Source organism: Pelobates fuscus, chromosome 8, assembly GCF_036172605.1.
Source record: "Pelobates fuscus isolate aPelFus1 chromosome 8, aPelFus1.pri, whole genome shotgun sequence".
Taxonomy (NCBI): Eukaryota; Metazoa; Chordata; class Amphibia; order Anura; family Pelobatidae; genus Pelobates; species Pelobates fuscus.
Window position 1 is genome coordinate 168341103 of NC_086324.1, and position 22541 is coordinate 168363643.

General features: G+C 39.9%; 1 protein-coding gene across 1 annotated transcript in view; it reads right to left on the bottom strand.

Annotated features, from left to right (window-relative positions):
- Positions 1-558: 558 nt before the first annotated feature.
- LOC134571996 (uncharacterized) overlaps positions 559-22541 on the bottom strand; it is a 37923-nt gene continuing 15940 nt past the window's right edge. The window contains exons 4-13 of the mRNA XM_063430742.1: positions 15414-15704; positions 12559-12843; positions 11592-11699; positions 9393-9758; positions 8884-9195; positions 5356-5706; positions 3933-4241; positions 3052-3162; positions 2772-2882; positions 559-1368 (exon numbers count right to left, since the gene is read on the bottom strand). Coding sequence (XP_063286812.1) covers positions 1268-1368; positions 2772-2882; positions 3052-3162; positions 3933-4241; positions 5356-5706; positions 8884-9195; positions 9393-9758; positions 11592-11699; positions 12559-12843; positions 15414-15704 — 2345 coding nt within the window. The 3' untranslated portion in view covers positions 559-1267. The remainder of the gene's footprint in view (positions 1369-2771; positions 2883-3051; positions 3163-3932; positions 4242-5355; positions 5707-8883; positions 9196-9392; positions 9759-11591; positions 11700-12558; positions 12844-15413; positions 15705-22541) is intronic.

Below are 22541 nucleotides of genomic sequence, written 5' to 3' on the forward strand. Positions count from 1 at the left end.
CACACACACACACACACAATTTCCTATAGACACTCTGTGTCCTTTACACACTAGATCCCCTACACACACACTGCACCACCTACACACACTGTATTCCTGACATACAAACTCTGGATCCCCTATGCACACACTACATTCCTTGTTAACAAACACATGCAACATTCTCTAAACACACACTTTCTACAACCCTTACACACACTACAGTCGGTATGTACATACCCGCTACATCCCCAATACACACTATGCCCCCTATACACACACACTCTCTACAGCCCCTAGCACGATACGCTTTCCTGGCCCTTGTCCTCTGGTATCCCAGTTACTGAGACACCAGAGACAAGTGAAAAGCAAACACAGCGTAAGCATGTTATTAAATTTGCTTGCGCTACGCAGACCAAATACAGGGCCCTGTGCATTGAACCAACATGCTCACTTTGAGAGGGGGTGTGTCCTTAGTGATGACAAAACACAGCCTCTCTGGCCCCGCCCCCTTCTCAGGGGCCGCTGTGATTGAAAATGCCCGGGACGGATTTTTTTCCCAGTCCGGCCCTGTGGACTTGTCACAGAAAAACTTCAGATTGCGTATTCATATTTTGGATATTCGAGGGATATTACAGTGAGACATTTAAAGAAGAAAGTATACATAAAAAGATATAATCCAATCACTTTAACATATACATATTTATTACAGATTACATTTTTATTTTCAAGTGTGTTGCAAGCTGCGTATATACCCAGAGCATGCCTAATACGCCCTCACATGTCTGCTATTCAGTGACGTCCAGTAAATTAACCTTGCACTGTACAGGAGTGATAATAGTGTGTGTGTAAAAGGTAAATGTGAAATCCAATTCTAAATAAAGTATCCGTAATGTTGTAAACATGCGAGTGGTAATAAAGGGGTTCGAACCCTATAAACTGCAGGTTGGATGGAATACTCAGTCATTCCACATAATGCCTGAAAGCTAGCAGTCAAAAGCTACAATAATGGGAAAAGATAAACAAGATTTTACAAATCTCATCATTGGTTTATTAAAAGCCTTAAATTAGTAGGTTTTTAACTCTTCCTATTTATTTTATTTAATAAAAATAAAAGTGGAAGAGATAGAGATTGATAGCGAAATAAGTACAGATCGACGAACAGACTAAAATTGTCGCCATCAGAGAGGTATGGCCCTCATTTCACAGTTAAACTGATCTCCTAGAGTCCTTCCATTGTCAACCAATAATAGCAAAATGACACAATCTTGCTATGGCAGCTATCACATCACTTTTTGGAGGATGATTTTTTACTAAACACTGCTGGCATTTTAAATTTTCCCTTTTGTTTCTTTCCATTGTCGTCTTTCTGTTCCATTTGAGTGTTCCCTGCAAAACAAAGAAAGAAGTAAAGAGCTATATTCAATTTTCAGTATATTATTCTCTTCCTCAGAGTAAAAACGTATTAAAGTCAATAAAGAGATTTATTTAATTATTCAGACGATTTATTTTGATTATGGCTATTGTTATCGTATTCTGAATCTTATTAAAGTAGGAATCTTCCAGAATAATCAATAAAATGTTCATTTGTTTTGCTCCAGACCTGCATATTGTGTGCATCCAATGGGATTTGCCATATATGTTTAAGTGTCATTAATTTAAATAAACAGAATATAAAAAAATACAGTCATGTAATAAATCTAATGTTAAACGTTTTGGTATTTTACGCTATATTCATTCCCATAAGCATCACAGATTGTATCTCTTTTTGTCTCTATCACGTTGCTTGTGAAGTCAGAGGACGAATTTGAAAAACAAAGATGTGTTTCTAGCGCTATAGATTGGCGATCTTAGCTGTGAGGCAGTAGGACTGGACTAATAGCAAGGTCTATGCTAGAGGTCTATGGACTGGTGAGAGCAACAATCACATAGAAAGTAAAGTTCACATTGTATCAGCTACCAATTGAAAGAAAGTTTATAGAATTTTCTAACCTTTAATATGTGTTTCCCAGATTCATTAAAGGGACACTATAGTCACCAAAACAACTTTAGCTTAATGAAGCAGTTTTTTTGTATATAGATCATGCCTCTGCAGTCTCACACTGCTCACACTCTCTATAGTAGTGTACAGTCAGAATATAATTTCTACATATCAGTCTGTGTGTGTAATTGTGTGTATTGTCTCACACACTCTCGCCATTTACCCGATTAGTTTAATAACTTAAAAATCATTACACCTTTCACGTCTTTGAAAGTAAGAGTCAAAATAAAAGCAAAACACCGTAGCTCCACTTATGACATTAACTAGCTGACCATTAGCGCGGTATACCATACATTTAATTACACTTGTAATGCCCGAGAGAGGCATTAATAGGGAATAATAATCGTTTGGGTGGGGCAAGTGCTAAAGTTATTTCACGAGACGTTTCTGATCTACTTAGTCAAAGAAATTAAAAACTATAAATATGGTTGTGCAAAACAGTTATATGTTGAGCACTGTGGGTGCATTGCCTCCCCCCCCCCCTTCAAAGTATAGTCTATAACACCTACCTGAAGGTTACATACACTCTATAGATACAGTAAGATACATTCTATGTCCTATCATATTGCTGCACATAAATCATTTTCCTGTTGGGTCAGGGTAGTAGTTAGAACTACAATGTGAGCATATTAGAATCACACACATTCATTTTAATTAACTAAGATGACATTCATCCTTCCTAGCAGCAAACCTGTTCACAGAATTGCCATTGATCGCAGGAAGTCTTTTATAACACAAATTAAAAACTCACCTTTCTCTGTAGTTTCAGTAGGATCGGAGAAGCCAGGAAGACCATTATTTTCCGTCATGGATAAGTCACGCAACAGCCTCTCACCTGCCTCATCAATAATGGACAAGTCACCTAGATGAGATGAATTCATTTTAATGATCAATATCTGTATGAGCACAGAGAGGTGGACTCTTTTATAATTAATATGAACTAATATGACATTCATCCTTCCTAGCAGCAAATGTGTTCACAAAATTGGGATCAATCGCCGAAAGTCTTATCTCACTAATAACAAACTCACCTTTCTCTGTAGTTTTAGGAGGATCTGAGCACCCAGGAGGACCATTACATTCCATCATGGAAGATTTAGGCAATGGTCTCTCACCTGCCTCATCAATAATGGAATAGTCACCTGGATGAGAATAATACATTAATGATCAATATCTGTTTGAGCACAGAGAGGTGGACTCTTTATAATGACACCATAACTGGGTATTTCAATTATTCTCACTAACATGGTAAACCTGACTGTGACCATTATTCACATGGAATATCTAATAGGAATAAATAAATATATTACTGTTTAAAGATGCTCCGTTATAGCATCACGTCTCAGCAAGTTCACTACGATTTGCTTTAAGCTGGAGCGAAGGTTAAACAAACAACGAGTTGCAATCTGTCAATGCTGCTGTGATTAACCCAATAGCTAAATGTCACGTTTTTACTATGTCTACCAATGCAATCTCCCAATGGATCTATAGCATCACGTCTCAGCAAGTTCACTACGATTTGCTTTAAGCTGGAGCGAAGGTTAAACAAACAACGAGTTGCAATCTGTCAATGCTGCTGTGATTAACCCAATAGCTAAATGTCACGTTTTTACTATGTCTACCAATGCAATCTCCCAATGGATCTATCATTAAAGGATAAATGGTGACTTTGCTTCCTATTAATTAATTAATTAATTAATGCAAGCAGCTGCAGCAAATAAACCCTGTCTGTGACTGAAGCAAGCACTAGGCAGGTTTTACTGGATTTCACAAACTATTACTGAAGAGTGTCTCACAGTCAGACCAAGAAATATATTCTATCGAGATTAATACAATGTATCTCAAGGTTTGCTTGTGAAGTCCAATATCACCAGTAGGGGCTCTCTCCTAATATGCATTGTGGATGGCATACCTTTTATACGTACGATTGTCTTCTCAATCGGAGATTCCATTGATTTAAGTTTCACTGATACTTTGAAATATTTTATATGATCCTGAATACTCTTTTTTGCTTTATATTGGCTGATTAATTGGGTAATTCCACCCCCAATATCGGCAGATTTATTGATATGTTCAGAATCAGGGTACGTTTCATAAAGCTTTCCAGATTTAGATCGACTCCATGTTACTTCAATATTTTGATTTGGGAAAACTCTGACGTCCGCCGTTAGCAAGTCATGTGACTGTGTATAATCGAGGAACACATTAAAAACGTGGATTCCTGATTATATAAAAAAATATACAGCGTTATTATACATGGACTTATATTATATAATCAGTGTATAAATCCAACACGTATTAAATTCAAATACTTCTACTTAAAGCAGCATATGTGATGTCATATTTCTACACAGCAATATAGAGAAGAGCCATTATGTTTGTGTAGGAGAAATAGTTACTGACTAATTTACTTCTATTTAGAGTGAAACTATTTAAATGTCCTCAATAAAAAAAATATGGATTGTGCTTATTAAAGGGACACTGTAGGCACTATAAACATTGCATCTCATTGAAGTGGTGATAGTGCCTGGAGGCCTGGCCCTAGCACTGTCCTTCCATTCAGTATTAAACCATTTTCGAACAATTTGTTATTTATTTATTATTCTGTTTTCTAGATTAATATTATACAGCCATGCATTATTTATTATCTTACTAATTATTTTATGAATATGGTTTTCTTTTGAGCATTCAGTTTACCCATGCGGGTGTCAGGAAGCTGACTTCACTGTTGTAGAGCTTGACATGGATGCAGTAAGAGTCATCACTACTTGAACAAGCCCACAATGTAGCCATTCTCCTGTAGAGAACCCATGGGACAAAGCATAACTACAGTCAGGTTTAGTCCAAGTGGATAATGGGTTGCACAGGGTGATAGCACAATGGGTGGTCCCACGTACAGGAGAAGGTTGGACAGGATATAGGTAGAGCAATATAGGAGTGATCCAACGAGTAGGTGAGCTACAAGCAAATGGGCATCAGGAAAACTAAGCACAATCATTTGAGATTTCTAGTCTGAACCTGAGATAGAGTGCATTGGCAATGCTCTAAGTACTGCACTGCGTAGCCAACATAAGTAAAGATATACTGAGAGACATGACATGCTCTTGTATTATTTAATGTTTGAAAATTACAAACGGAATCTCTGACTGCTGCAGACTCCATGCCAGGGGGAGGTTACAGTGTGATCATGGTTGTCATATTCATGGGATTTTGTAGCTACGGCTAAAAGATTAATATATTTGTAATTTACTGAGGATATTGCCTGCGCCTGCTTATAAAATTCCTAGGAAAAAGCACTACCTATCCAAAAGATTAATATTCCACAGTGGACCCACCTCTCACATGGAGTTCCCCTGTTCTGCTCTCCAAGGGTCTCTCCACACTGGGATGTCCCACCTGGCAGATGAACTCTGCTCCATGATCAGTTCTAATAGACACTGTGACAATCAGACTGGCTGTACAGGTATAAGTCAGATCCTCCTGTCTGGTTACATCCTTTACTGGAAGCTTGTATTTCTCACTGGGAGACACAAGGTACAGTTCCTGCTTTCCAGGTTCCCTCCTGAACCATTTCACATCCAGATTATCAGGGAAATAGCCAGAGATTGTACATTGCAGCTTGGCCTCAGCGCTGTGTAACAAATATGGTATTATTATATCTCCTATCTGAGGGCGCCAAGGCAAGTCTGTAACAAGAAGGAATTTTAGAGGAAAACTGGAAAAACATTCTCTAAAATAGTAGCATTAGGCATGGACATTTTATTGTATTTATTATCATTAACTTTTTGGAAACAGTTATTCCTGCCCAGAAAACAATTAAAATAACCTTAACCTTTTATGGGATGGGAATAATACTTTAATTCAATCTGGTTCATTAGCATAAAAATTCAGAAATCTATTTAAAATAGATACAAAATATATCATTTATAATGTTGAATATAGTTCATATATCTCATGTAGGTGCAAGCTGTTTTGATAATGCTCCAATAATATTTCAAATAGACACTCAAAAATGCCAAGCCTCCCTCAATATAGCCATCTCTAAGGGACACCAAAAGGTACAAACATCCATACAGCACAAACTGAAATTGAATACATCTCATTAACAGAACAAAATGACTGACCTGAAAGTCCACTCAAGGATTCAGGTTGGACAATATCCCCAGAATCACATAATAGGGAATGTGTCAAACCTTTCCTGCAACTTACTTCAATAAAATTCCTTTAAAATCCTACCAAGTGGGGGGCGGGGCCTGACAGCCAAGATGGCCAGGCACACATCCTAAGAGCTCCTGCTATAACCGACATGAATGTGCTAAAACCGAGCAGCATCAACATGCTAGCGGCACAGGGTGACCGGGAACAAACGCAGAATCTCAAGCTCAACAAATGGTACTTGTCCGGCACCTGTGCGCTGCTGAAAAACCTCTACTGGCCACGCGGCCTAAATCAGAGCGAAGCCTGAGGCCTGGGGGAGGCGGCCGATCTCCCGGCACGGGACAACCTCACAAACGGAAGCCCATTACAGCCCTGCTACCCCCCCCTCTGGACCGGCGGGGGACATCCCGGTCCTCGCTGGGGACGATTACCCCCATACCTGGACAAGCGACAAATCATGCAGCCAAACGGGTCAGACGGGACCTAGCCAAGATGGCGGCTCAGTCACGGCCTATGACCAAGCGCACACTTGTTAAGCCACCCGAGCATGTGCTAGAGTTCGTTGACTGGCTGGATGCCTACCTCTGGGAAAAATGCAATGCCAGAAGGCAGACTCACAGGCTGGCGATGAAAGCAGTGATGGCATGGATCCGCCCGGCTACCCGGCACCACCTGCAAGTGATCCCTCCTTGTACATCCCGAGCAGCCTCCCGACGGAAACAAACTCGAAGCACATCCTGGCAGAGGAGGGCGCCAGGGTCCCCAGGTGGCACTCACGACTCCTGCCTCTGGATCAGGGCCTGCGGGCACACCCAACCAGCCGCCTACTCTGCGACACCGGCAACTCTTAAACGGAAAAGAGCCACCCTGCACGCGAACACTCACAAGGCCTCCTGTGACGCTGACCAGGCCGTGGCGAGGCTGACGGCAGCCCACTCACGGCCCACCGGTGAGGGAACCTCAACGGGGCACATACCCCACCAAGCAAGCACAGCTACGTTGGGGCGTCAGACCTACCCGGCAACACAGCCCTCCAACCCACCACTCAGGGCCGGCATCGGCTGAACAAATCGACCTCAACCGGGAACTGACCGTCACCATGAAAACCAGACCGCAGGCGAGACATTAACCTCACCACAATGTCTACAATTCTTACTTTTTATGCTTTTCTAGAGATGCCAATGCTCCTGGCACATCTGCGGGACTTTGTAATTTCCAGGGACTTTACAGTCACCCGCCCGCCGCTCAGCCAGCACCGCTGAAATAGTCCCAAAGAGAAGAGGCACCCAGCTACCAAACACGCACCTAGCCAGCAACCACCTCTTCCTACAACAAGGACCAAAGAGGCTACAGCAGACCAGCACCTCCCTAGCACCCAGCTCCAGAACCGCATCCACGGCCTCCAGAACGGGTATCAGCTAGGTACATGGGGACTGTCATATCATCTGGCTTCCAGCCATAGCTCACACACACGCCATGTGAACTCTGCTAAGTACCTTCACGCTGTTTTAATGTTAGCAACTGTACTAGGGCCATTTTTATACTTACTATGATCTAACATATTCCACTTCAGCCTTTAGCAATACTCGCACCGTCGTTTACGTTGTTAACCCTGTGTTCACTTACTCATTCATATGTTTAGATGACTCTCACCGAAAGTAGACTCTGCTGATCTATATATATAAATAGACATAATTGGATAGCTTGCAACCTAGCTACTTAAATGGAGATGTGTGTGATAGTAATGCATTTCGGTCAGAGCTACCAATCATCTGCTTTAGCTTAGAATGCATGCAATTTTAAGCTATCAGTTAGTACAGCTAGTAAAGTTCAATTTATTGCCTTATTTTTGCATACTGCCATGTGTTCATACGTAGCACAGGATAATTAACTAATTTACATGTATTCTATCTGACCTAGCAGGAAACGTATACTTTAAGTTTCTACTAACATATCATACCTTGTGTTGCGCCTACCTGCCAGTAGATACAATCTGCCTTAACTAGTCCTCACACACTTAAGCTTCGAGCACTAGGCAACAGATGTATAATGCATTGCTTAGCTCATGACTCTCACTCTTTGTAATCTAACTGCGACCCGGTATTGTAGTACAGCATTTCAGGAAAGGTCAGGTTGTTTCCCAGTATAAGCATGAGACTCAGCATAACTCATAGTTACCAGATTGTTCGCCTTCAGAATGTTTCTGCAGTTTGATTTACCATGATTTAACTACCAAGCTATGAACCAACGATAACACAACTTACTTTTACAATAGTTAATGCCTGTATACTAACTTTCAAAAAATGTGCACGTTATACCACCGTCCTAAAAATGTATTTATGCTTTGTAAACTATCTGGCTTGTTACCTGCTTTTGGGGCGGAACGGGCATGTATGTAACATTATGCACAATAAAAATAAAGAATTAAAAATAAAAAAAATCCTACCAAGTGTCTGGGGTATGCTTAAAACTGAATTATTGAGACTTTAGATGGAATCTATCCTTTAGTACCAGAGATAAGATATCGGAGGGCAGAGAATTTCCAGAAAAAGCAGAGAACACAGCTAACACTGTCAACCTGTCAACAGTGATTTGTTTGGAACTCCTCATCCAGGATCTGGAAAATGCCTCCATTTTATGGTCAGGCTCACTGATTTGTTTTGCTATAATATATCTAAAACAAGAGACAGGAAGAGCCCCATTACCTGCTGCAGATACTTCCTTGGTTTCAGAGTTATCCATGGATTTATGTTTCCAAGTAACACGAGCTTTAAATCCAGGCTCATTGAATAGGTTTATGGAGATCCTGCATTCACTTTCAGCATCAAACATGTTCTGGGAATTTTTTGTAACTATCTCCTTAAAGGTCTTCAGATCCTGATAATGTCCAACTCCACTACTCCATGTTATCCGAATATCTTTAGGACTGAAGTTCATCAGATTGACCGAACAGAGAACATCACCCGAGTCACACAGGGATAGTTGAATAGGCTTTGCGTGGTCTATTTGGGGTTTTACTGGGAAATAAAGCATAGAATCAGTAGAAATCTGAAATGTCTCCAAATATTCCTTACTTATAGAGTGCTACATTTTCTGATTTCATTTTCTTAGTACATTAATCTTTGTCTTGTCACATAAACAACAATTTTGTAGTAATACTCAATAAAATAAATCTCAATGAATTTGCAATTTAAAAAATAAACCCCAAACTTACATAACATAGGGTTCCAGACAATTTTTTGCCATTTGGTCTGCCCGTCGCAGTTAAATATGCATACAATGTCTTTCTTCTTTTCATCTGATAGGTTGGCTGTCATAATTACTGCTGTGATAACATTGTGCATCCCATCGACCTGTGAATGGTCAGTTTTTATGGTATAATCACGGCTCAGCAAATTCTTCTCCTCATCCGTGGTTCCTCCATATGACTTTTTGCTGCTCTGTTCATCATGATCATCCACAATCCACGTCACCTGGACCTCCTTTGGGCAGTTGAAAGCCATACAATACAGGGTGATCTTTCTATCCTCACCCCACATCTCAGGCCTGTATATTGGACTCACTACAAATCTCTTGAAATCTGTAAAAACAAAGATCTCACAGTCAGGAGAAAAATAATTAGTTCCAGGACCTTAAATAGAGTTTTAGTGAGCGACATTCCATTTATACCGTATGGCATAGAAAGCAGCCCATGAACACCGATGTATAATCCTTTTGTCAAAGAGACTCAAAATATCCGGTACATCCAAAAATGTTCATGTTGGATCTTGTTTTACTGAATTAGATACACACGGGAGATAAACAAGAATATGTTGGGATCATTCATAAAGCATAGAACTGTAATCTACTGAAAAGTGAACAGCAAATATTTAGGAAATGGAAAAGAGTCAACAATGTTATGGAGGCCTGGGGAGCATTTTGTTATGTCATCAAAAGTTAATTTTTTGCAAGTTAGTTACATGTCAATATAAAGTTCTAACATATTTTGTAGCTCTGTATTGGACAAGTGTTTACATCACATTTATTATTATTGACATTTCATTCTAAAGCCAGCATTATGTATCTGTTCAGTTACACTGCACAGAGGATCTAAACAACCTTCAGACCTAATAGGTTTTTCATAGATAGTGTGCCAGGACTCCTAAATGTCCCCGCTGCAAAGTGTAGAAGCAGCAAAGCAATTAGAAAAGTCTGTGCCACTTAAGATAAAAGATAATGTTACGGCTTGAGGAAGAGTCAGAGCAAGAAAGAAAACCTGTGCCGAGGTAACAGGGACAGGTGGAGATGTGTATTTTTGGTTAATGGGGAAGTGTATATAGAGGCTTTTGGTGCCCTGGGCGGTGAGAGTCACCCAGATAGAGTGATTTATATCTGACTTATATACTATAGGGCTCAGTACACTCCCTGTTTAGCACTGTAATTGGAGCAGGGCGTTTACCTGCATTAAGTTATTGCTGTTTACCTACCCCTGTGAGTTTACCTATAGTGAGCACTCAGCTTGAGTACCTACCTTCTGGATTACCTATTAATAAGTGGGCTATTGTTTTTAGCTTAATAAAAAAGTTTATATAAATTTTTCTTTTTGATTTACTAGTACACGTTTACAAGGTTGTACTTCTTTTTCATCTACTCGGTCACCTAATGGGGTGCTGTAGTTTGAGAATTAGTCTTTGTCTGCTATATTATTAACTTTATCAGGGTTACCCCCTATTAGTACAACCTGATGACTTTATTGACTTAAGGTTTTTTGGGGGGATACTGTTTTTCCTAATTCCACACTGGGCAAAGGAACAGTGCCTGACCTAACTTAGAGTCAAATCTTAGACTATTGGTAATCATGTTTAGTAAGTTAATCTAACTCTCCATATTTAATAGGCATAGCCACAATGGTGCCCAGAGAGTGTCCTTCTATCGTCCCATGGATGATGTGGAATTAACACTTCCGCATTATATATGTAAATTCTCTCCAACCTTGAAGGCAGTGATTAGATGAGAGTGCTAGGTTGACATGACATTAATAACATATTATCAGTTTTACCAGGTAATTAAAAAGCCCCAGCTTATGTTGAACTGTTCACAAAACAAATTGATGTTAAACTGAGGAATGGCACCTTGACACTCTAGACAATATTATCACCACAACGAGCTGTATTGTTATGTTGTTTAGAGTGTCTTTTTAGGAGTATCAATAACAGCTATACCCATCTCAATGTACCAATTCGGGAAAAAATTTTTTTTTAAACATAAATGAAAAGTTGGGAAAATGTCCAGGTTAGCCAAGTGGTTTAATTTTTTTCCGACAGGGATATTTTGAGATGGTTGCCACCTGGACATTGCTGTGAATTAATACATTAAAAACATTATTTGCAGTGTCTTTGCTAACAAAACAAAGATCCTAAAATTACTGTCTTACATTTTTTCTTGTAGACGAAATACCAGAATAAAGCACAGATAACAGCCAGAGTCGCTATTATGGTTAGAACCACTGCTAAACCAAGACGAGAGGACTTGTTATCGTCACCTGAAGATATAAAACAAGTGGTCAGCAGAGCTATTATGATATTATGATGAGATTTACCATGCAAGATCTTATTAGCCATATTTATTAATTTCCACCCCCTATACTATAATTAGCCCATGATAGCAGATATATGGGAGTCTGTGATGCAATTCCCTAGGCAACATACAAACTATATGTGTGTGGCTAACGCCTGCACTCAGTAATATCCATGTACCAGGTATGTGAAGTTCTTCCCATAAAGCGTTGCTTCTGTTTGTTTACACAAGTCTATAATTATTAACTTATTTCCAGGTGAGTGGTCATGTAGGAACTTGTAATAACAATAGGTTAACACAGCATTCGGAAGACGGTAGATCTGTAGCTCTAATCCTTATGACTAGGACTATTTAGAGGCTCGGTTTCAGTAAAGACATTTTGATGCCACGTTTAGAGGGCTAATTCTTTCAAAACCCATTACGTAATGTAGAAGTGACTCTAGTAAATTTAAGGGACAGAGTACAGAACTGGAGTTGCGACCTGTATAAACAATTCATATGCTTGGAAAAACACGATAAAATTACCATAAATCTATATATAAACATTGCTAATTTTTCAGTTCTAAAAAAACATCTTTAAACACATCTAATCCTGCAACAACAAATAAAATAAGCAGAAATGTATAGTTAACACCTCACTTAAATTATAGAAATGGAAATCTGTAGTCCACAAATGCCCCATTCAGCAGAGGCTGTCCATCTCCTGGTAGGAAAGGTAGGTCAGAAAAATGTAGATATTCAAGATATTTTCTTTTCTTAATCTAAATCTAAAAATAATGAGATTCATGAAGGTTAATAGGTCACTGGGTACATTTGGAACTTACTGTAGTATTCAATATGCTGGGTTTTAATTATAGGACTTAATAACGTCTCATGCTCCACCTCACAGGAGATATCTGCCGACTTGTTTTGCGATGAAAAATGAACACGGTAAAAACTTTCTTTATTAAAAGTGCCGTCTGCATTTCTTCCAGATGTCTCGATCCTTTTTCCATTCTGCATCCATTTGACTGTCACAGGCTCAGGGTAAAACCCTTTCAGTTCGCAGACAAAGACTCGCTCCTTATGTTCTGGTATCTCGGAAGAGAAGATCTGTACAGTGGGGGGCACTATAAAGAAACAGAGAGACATTTAGGATCCAGGAAAGCAAATAGTTCTTAGTTTCAATGTTAAAACTTCAAAAAGTTGCATTTATTATGAAAACAAATGGCTAATTATTGTACATTCTTATTGCAGAGTAGGAGTCAGATGCAGCCAAGAGGCCTAGTACCACTCTGCGTACAGTAATAATTGTACATGATCTGTGAATGTTGTCGCTTTAGGTGCTCGGCAATAGCCAGCTGATATGTAGATCATAGCATCACCTGATCCAGGACCCTGCTGACAGAGGGGCCAACAGTCTGATCGGGCGTGCGGCCCGTGGAGTATTAGGAACCCTGCTTGCATCAAGAGCACTTTCTTAAAAGGGAAATGGGAGCCTAAGCTCGCGGTCGTCTCCCATTGGCCCTTGTCATTCTGGCGCCCTCATTCACGCACGTATTGGGGCACAGGCATGAAGTGGACCAATCAATTAAACATAGACTTGTTTAAACTTACCTGGCCCTTTTGTGGTTTCTGTTTCAGGTACCCTTTAGAGAGTTCCTTGTGATTAGTATTGTATTCTGGTATTGACCTTGGCTTTGTTTCCTGACTGAGTTTCTCGTTAACCCTTGCCTGTCTTGTTTGCCCTTCTAATTATTACCGTGAACCTGACTCTGGCTAGTTCTCATTTTTGCTGTCTCTCCGTTACCCAGACCTCGGCTTGTATTTTGACTACTCCTCACTCTATCTAACGTTAAGTCCGGCCACTCTAAGGCCTGGTAAGACGTTTATATTTATTTTGTACGTTCATTGCTATTCTAAACTCTGTGTTAGGGTTATACTCCGTGACAATAATAACATAATGTCATACTGTAAATTAAGGCAGATCTTTATCAAGACGATCCCTGGCCTTCAAACAGTTAATGAGACGTGACTTTCTAGTGTGATTATGGAATAAAAAAGAATAGGGTTGCACTCAGACACAAGAAACCAATCCAGGGTGCTCTGGGCATAGGTCAGCAAAAAAAAAAAAAACACATGAAATATACATAAAAAGAAAAAATCTCAGGCACTCATTGTGATTGTGTCCAGGCAGATTTATTAGCAACGTTTCGACCTATATAGGGTCTTTATCAAGCATATACCACAGTAAAAAATGTATTGTATTTATACACACACAAATTACAAATCATCAAATCAAATCAATGTAACAATTAAACAATAAATCAAAACATATGTTAAAAATCATTTAATCAATATAATAAATTATTATACCAAGCCCTTATTAAAAACATGGTAGGGAATGAATAGATAGATGGCTAAAGAGTATAGTCAAAAAGAATATAGGAAGTCCAGGTTTTACAAAGAACCATAATAATCATTATACATACACAGGTTTTATAGATAGATAAACCATTAAGCTCAAAATTATATACTTAGTAATATATGAAATACCTGGGATAGCAATTAAATATAACGATGTCGAAAAAACCCGCGGGTCTCCTAACCCACGTGGATATACGTGACCACGTCACGCAACCGCTACGGTGGCCGCACTGGATATCTCACCACCAGAGCGCATGCGCGAGAAAGACCCAATGATATTGATATTTCTTACCACTGTATGGATGACAAAACCATTGGCCTTGTATCATGGAATGACATGACACACAGCCAAAACATGGGAAATTTCCCTTTTTTTTTTATCATTTCTGGCTTAAGTAATGGTAATTCTGCTCTTACCAATTTGTCTTTTAAAGAAGGACATCTCTTATAGGCTATCATGGGTCTTACATTAAACTCAGGAATGTCCAGATGACAATCTGACAGGACATGCCAGTGTTTAAAAATAATTTTATTGAGAGAGGTTGAACGTCTCCCAAATTTAGAGATACATTTCAATCTTCGATCTTTATCATCTTTCTGTTTTGGACATAAACACTCATCTCTACTTTTATTAACAACTTGATCTAATTGTTCAACAAGAAGGGCCCTAGGATAGCCCCGTTTCTGGAATCTCTCAGCCATGTTTTTTCATTAAATATATCCAACTTACCACTATCAGATACCAATATTTTAACCCTCATTAGCTGGCTTTTGGGCAGAGCTTTGAATACAAAGGGGGGATGATAACTATTGAAATGCAATAGTCAAGTGGCTTCCTAAAGATATTAGTCTCAAATCCCTTCGGTCCTTTAGTGATTAGTATATCCAAAAAAGGAAGCTCACTATAACTATGTGTCATAGTGAATTCGATGGTCCGAGAGCAAGAATTCAAGAAGGAAAAGAACTGCTCTAAGGACTCCAATGTGCCAGTCCACAACACCAGTATATCATCGATATACCTGATCCATTTGGCCACATGTCTTTTGAATAATTCATTATCATAGATAATTTTTTCTTCAATTTCGGACATATATATACCGGTGTATGTGTGATTATGTCATACATTGTACCGTGCAAGTATGTTTCCATGTTATCCTATGCAGACACAATTTCTACAGCTCCAGACATCACTATCTTTCGGTATTCATTAAAAATATAAATAAATAAAAATATATATATATTGATGCATCAAGTGGTAGAACATTGTTCTTACCTCCATATATTACTGTGTAACTGTCCTTTATAGGAGTTGTTAGTGATTCATGCTCCACCTCGCACTCGATGAGCAAGCTATTTTGGGTTGGGGTGAAAATCAAAGAGCTGTTTACCCTATAGGTCCCATCTGCATTCCTCTGGGGTACTCTCAAGTCTGTTGACAGAGGAGATCCATCCCTCAACCAGGTCACTTTAATTTTCTCTGGGTAGAAGTCTGTGATCGAACATTGAATCTGGCTTTTTTGATTTTGTAGAAGAGCTTTCTTAGTTATTCTGACTACTGGAGAGGCTGAAGGAAAAACAAATCATTATATAATATTGATTGGGTCCAGGCAGTCATCAGGAAAACAAAGAATTGTGCTCCATGACAGTCACATTGCCAACATTACACATGGACATAGAGGGACACTTTTAGACATTTTAGGTGACTTACTAATAACTATTCATGCAACTAAATGTAATTTAGAACAAGATTAATATATCTTATTTACATAGACTGATTTCTGAACACATTTATTGTAGTTTAAAGATACAATACTGGAAGTATTATTGCTGTGGAGCTCTGTTATACACTAAGACACATTACTGGGAGTATTATTACTGTGGAGCTCTGTTATACACTCAGACACATTACTGGGAGTATTATTGCTGTGGAGCTCTGTTATACACCCAGACACATTACTGGGAGTATTATTGCTGTGGAGCTCTGTTATACACTCAGACACATTACTGGGAGTATTATTACTGTGGAGCTCTGTTATACACCCAGACACATTACTGGGAGTATTATTGCTGTGGAGCTCTGTTATACACTCATACACATTACTGGGAGTATTATTGATGTGGAGCTCTGTTATACACTCATACACATTACTGGAAGTATTATTGCTGTGGAGCACTGATATACACTCAGACACATTACTGGGAGTGTTATTGCTGTGGAGCTCGATTATACACTCATACACATTACTGGGAGTATTATTGCTGTGGAGCTCTGTTATACACTCAGACACATTACTGGGAGTATCATTGCTGTGGAGCTCTGTTATACACTCATACACATTACTGGGAGTATCATTGCTGTGGAGCTCTGTTATACACTCAGACACATTACTGGGAGTATTATTGCTGTGGAGCTCTGTTATACACACAGACACATTACTGGGATTATTATTACTGTGGAGCTATGTTATACACTCAGACACATTACTGGGAGTATTATTGCTGTGGAGTTCTGTTATACACTCAGACACATTACTGGGAGTATTATTGCTGTGGAGCTCTGTTATACACTCAGATACATTACTGGGAGTATTATTGCTGTGGAGCTCTGTTATACACTCAGACACGTTACTGGGAGTAATATTGCTGTGGAGCTTTGTTATACACTCAGACACGTTACTGGGAGTATTATTGCTGTGGAGCTCTGTTATACACTCAGACACATTACTGGGAGTATTATTGCTGTGGAGCTCTGTTATACACTCAGATACATTACTGGGAGTATTATTGCTGTGGAGCTCTGTTATACACTCAGACACGTTACTGGGAGTAATATTGCTGTGGAGCTTTGTTATACACTCAGACACGTTACTGGGAGTATTATTGCTGTGGAGCTCTGTTATACACTCAGACACGTTACTGGGAGTAATATTGCTGTGGAGCTTTGTTATACACTCAGACACGTTACTGGGAGTATTATTGCTGTGGAGCTCTGTTATACACTCAGACACGTTACTGGGAGTATTATTGCTGTGGAGCTCTGTTATACACTCAGACACGTTACTGGGAGTAATATTGCTGTGGAGCTTTGTATACACTCAGACACGTTACTGGGAGTATTATTGCTGTGGAGCTCTGTTATACACTCAGACACGTTACTGGGAGTATTATTGCTGTGGAGCTCTGTTATACACTCAGTCACATTACTGGGAGTATTATTGCTGTGGAGCTGTTATACACTCAGTCACATTACTGGAAGTATTATTGCTGTGGAGCTCTGTTATACACTCAGTCACATTACTGGAAGTATTATTGCTGTGGAGCTCTGTTATACACTCAGACACATTACTGGGAGTATTATTGCTGTGGAGCTCTGTTATACACTCAGTCACATTACTGGGAGTATTATTGCTGTGGGGCTCTGTTATACACTCAGACACATTACTGGGAGTATTATTGCTGTAGAGCTCTGTTATACACTCAGACACATTACTTTGAGTATTATTGCTGTGGAGCTCTGCTATACACTCAGACACATTACTGGGAGTATTATTGCTGTGGAGCTTTGTTATACACTCAGACACGTTACTGGGAGTATTATTGCTGTGGAGCTTTGTTATACACTCAGACACATTACTGGGAGTATTATTGCTGTGGAGCTCTGTTATACACTCAGACACATTACTGGGAGTATTATTGCTGTGGAGCTCTGTTATACACTCATACACATTACTGGGAGTATTATTGCTGTGGAGCTCTGTTATACACTCATACACATTACTGGGAGTATTATTGCTGTGGAGCTCTGTTATACACTCAGACACATTACTGGGAGTATTATTGCTGTGGGGCTCTGTTATACACTCAGACACATTACTGGGAGTATTATTGCAGTGGGGCTCTGTTATACACTCAGTCACATTACTGGGAGTATTATTGCTGTGGAGCTCTGTTATACACTCAGACACATTACTGGGAGTATTATTGCTGTGGAGCTCTGTTATACCCTCAGGCACATTACTGGGAGTATTATTGCTGTGGAGCTCTGTTATACACTCAGACACATTACTGGGAGTATTATTGCTGTGGAGCTCTGTTATACACTCAGACACATTACTGGGAGTATTATTGCTGTGGAGCTCTGTTATACCCTCAGGCACATTACTGGGAGTATTATTGCTGTGGAGCTCTGTTATACACTCAGACACATTACTGGGAGTATTATTGCTGTGGAGCTCTGTTATACACTCAGACACATTACTGGGAGTATTATTGCTGTGGGGCTCTGTTATACACTCAGACACATTACTGGGAGTATTATTGCTGTGGAGCTCTGTTATACACTCAGGCACATTACTGGGAGTATTATTACTGTGGAGCTCTGTTATAAACTCAGACACATTACTGGGAGTATTATTGCTGTGGAGCTCTGTTATACACTCAGACACATTACTGGGAGTATTATTGCTGTGGAGCTCTGTTATACACTCAGGCACATTACTGGGAGTATTATTGCTGTGGAGCTTTGTTATACACAGACACATTACTGGGAGTATTATTGCTGTGGAGCTCTGTTATACACTCAGACACATTACTGGGAGTATTATTGCTGTGGAGCTCTGTTATACACTCAGACACATTACTGGGAGTATTATTGCTGTGGAGCTCTGTTATACACTCAGACACATTACTGGGAGTATTATTGCTGTGGGGCTCTGTTATACACTCAGACACATTACTGGGAGTATTATTACTGTGGAGCTCTGTTATACACTCAGACACATTACTGGGAGTATTATTGCTGTGGAGCTTTGTTATACACTCAGACACATTACTGGGAGTATTATTGCTGTGGAGCTCTGTTATACACTCAGACACATTACTGGGAGTATTATTGCTGTGGGGCTCTGTTATACACTCAGACACATTACTGGGAGTATTATTGCTGTGGAGCTCTGTTATACACTCAGGCACATTACTGAGAGTATTATTGCTGTGGAGCTCTGTTATACACTCAGACACATTACTGGGAGTATTATTGCTGTGGAGCTCTGTTATACCCTCAGGCACATTACTGGGAGTATTATTGCTGTGGAGCTCTGTTATACACTCAGACACATTACTGGGAGTATTATTGCTGTGGGGCTCTGTTATACACTCAGACACATTACTGGGAGTATTATTGCTGTGGAGCTCTGTTATACACTCAGGCACATTACTGGGAGTATTATTACTGTGGAGCTCTGTTATAAACTCAGACACATTACTGGGAGTATTATTGCTGTGGAGCTCTGTTATACACTCAGACACATTACTGGGAGTATTATTGCTGTGGAGCTCTGTTATACACTCAGGCACATTACTGGGAGTATTATTGCTGTGGAGCTTTGTTATACACTCAGACACATTACTGGGAGTATTATTGCTGTGGAGCTCTGTTATACACTCAGACACATTACTGGGAGTATTATTGCTGTGGAGCTCTGTTATACACTCAGACACATTACTGGGAGTATTATTGCTGTGGGGCTCTGTTATACACTCAGACACATTACTGGGAGTATTATTGCTGTGGAGCTCTGTTATACACTCAGACACATTACTGGGAGTATTATTGCTGTGGAGCTCTGTTATACCCTCAGGCACATTACTGGGAGTATTATTGCTGTGGAGCTCTGTTATACACTCAGACACATTACTGGGAGTATTATTGCTGTGGGGCTCTGTTATACACTCAGACACATTACTGGGAGTATTATTGCTGTGGAGCTCTGTTATACACTCAGGCACATTACTGGGAGTATTATTACTGTGGAGCTCTGTTATAAACTCAGACACATTACTGGGAGTATTATTGCTGTGGAGCTCTGTTATACACTCAGACACATTACTGGGAGTATTATTGCTGTGGAGCTCTGTTATACACTCAGGCACATTACTGGGAGTATTATTGCTGTGGAGCTTTGTTATACACTCAGACACATTACTGGGAGTATTATTGCTGTGGAGCTCTGTTATACACTCAGACACATTACTGGGAGTATTATTGCTGTGGAGCTCTGTTATACACTCAGACACATTACTGGGAGTATTATTGCTGTGGAGCTCTGTTATACACTCAGACACATTACTGGGAGTATTATTGCTATGGAGCTCTGTTATACACTCAGACACATTACTGGGAGTATTATTGCTGTGGGGCTCTGTTATACACTCAGACACATTACTGGGAGTATTATTACTGTGGAGCTCTGTTATACACTCAGACACATTACTGGGAGTATTATTGCTGTGGAGCTTTGTTATACACTCAGACACATTACTGGGAGTATTATTGCTGTGGAGCTCTGTTATACACTCAGACACGTTACTGGGAGTAATATTGCTGTGGAGCTTTGTTATACACTCAGACACGTTACTGGGAGTATTATTGCTGTGGAGCTCTGTTATACACTCAGGCACATTACTGAGAGTATTATTGCTGTGGAGCTCTGTTATACACTCAGACACATTACTGGGAGTATTATTGCTGTGGAGCTCTGTTATACCCTCAGGCACATTACTGGGAGTATTATTGCTGTGGAGCTCTGTTATACACTCAGACACATTACTGGGAGTATTATTGCTGTGGGGCTCTGTTATACACTCAGACACATTACTGGGAGTATTATTGCTGTGGAGCTCTGTTATACACTCAGGCACATTACTGGGAGTATTATTACTGTGGAGCTCTGTTATAAACTCAGACACATTACTGGGAGTATTATTGCTGTGGAGCTCTGTTATACACTCAGACACATTACTGGGAGTATTATTGCTGTGGAGCTCTGTTATACACTCAGGCACATTACTGGGAGTATTATTGCTGTGGAGCTTTGTTATACACTCAGACACATTACTGGGAGTATTATTGCTGTGGAGCTCTGTTATACACTCAGACACATTACTGGGAGTATTATTGCTGTGGAGCTCTGTTATACACTCAGACACATTACTGGGAGTATTATTGCTGTGGAGCTCTGTTATACACTCAGACACATTACTGGGAGTATTATTGCTATGGAGCTCTGTTATACACTCAGACACATTACTGGGAGTATTATTGCTGTGGGGCTCTGTTATACACTCAGACACATTACTGGGAGTATTATTACTGTGGAGCTCTGTTATACACTCAGACACATTACTGGGAGTATTATTGCTGTGGAGCTTTGTTATACACTCAGACACATTACTGGGAGTATTATTGCTGTGGAGCTCTGTTATACACTCAGACACATTACTGGGAGTATTATTACTGTGGAGCTCTGTTATACACTCAGACACATTACTGGGAGTATTATTGCTGTGGAGCTCTGTTATACACTCAGACACATTACTGGGAGTATTATTGCTGTGAAGCTCTGTTATACACTCAGACACATTACTGGGAGTATTATTGCTGTGGAGCTCTGTTATACACACAGTCACATTACTGGGAGTATTATTGCAGGGGAGCTCTGTGATACACTCAGACACATTACTGGGAGTATTATTGCTGTGGAGCTCTGTTATACAGTCAGACACATTACTGGGAGTATTATTGCTGTGGAGCTCTGTTATACACCCAGACACATTACTGGGAGTATTATTGCTGTGGAGCTCTGTTATACAGTCAGACACATTACTGAGAGTATTATTGCTGTGGAGCTCTGTTATGCACTCAGACACATTACTGGGAGTATTATTGCTGTGGAGCTCTGTTATACACTCAGACACATTACTGGGAGTATTATTGCTGTGGAGCTCTGTTATACACACAGTCACATTACTGGGAGTATTATTGCAGGGGAGCTCTGTGATACACTCAGACACATTACTGGGAGTATTATTGCTGTGGAGCTCTGTTATACAGTCAGACACATTACTGGGAGTATTATTGCTGTGGAGCTCTGTTATACACCCAGACACATTACTGGGAGTATTATTGCTGTGGAGCTCTGTTATACAGTCAGACACATTACTGAGAGTATTATTGCTGTGGAGCTCTGTTATGCACTCAGACACATTACTGGGAGTATTATTGCTGTGGGGCTCTGTTATACACTCAACACATTACTGGGAGTATTATTGCTGTGCGGCTCTGCTATACACTCAGACACATTACTGGGAGTATTATTGCTGTGGGGCTCTGTTATACACTCAGACACATTACTGGGAGTATTATTGCTGTGGAGCTCTGTTATACACTCAGACACATTACTGGGAGTATTATTGCTGTGGAGCTCTGTTATACACTCAGACACATTACTGGGAGTATTATTGCTGTGGAGCTCTGTTATACACTCAGACACATTACTGGGAGTATTATTGCTGTGGAGTTCTGTTATACACTCAGACACATTACTGGGAGTATTATTGCTGT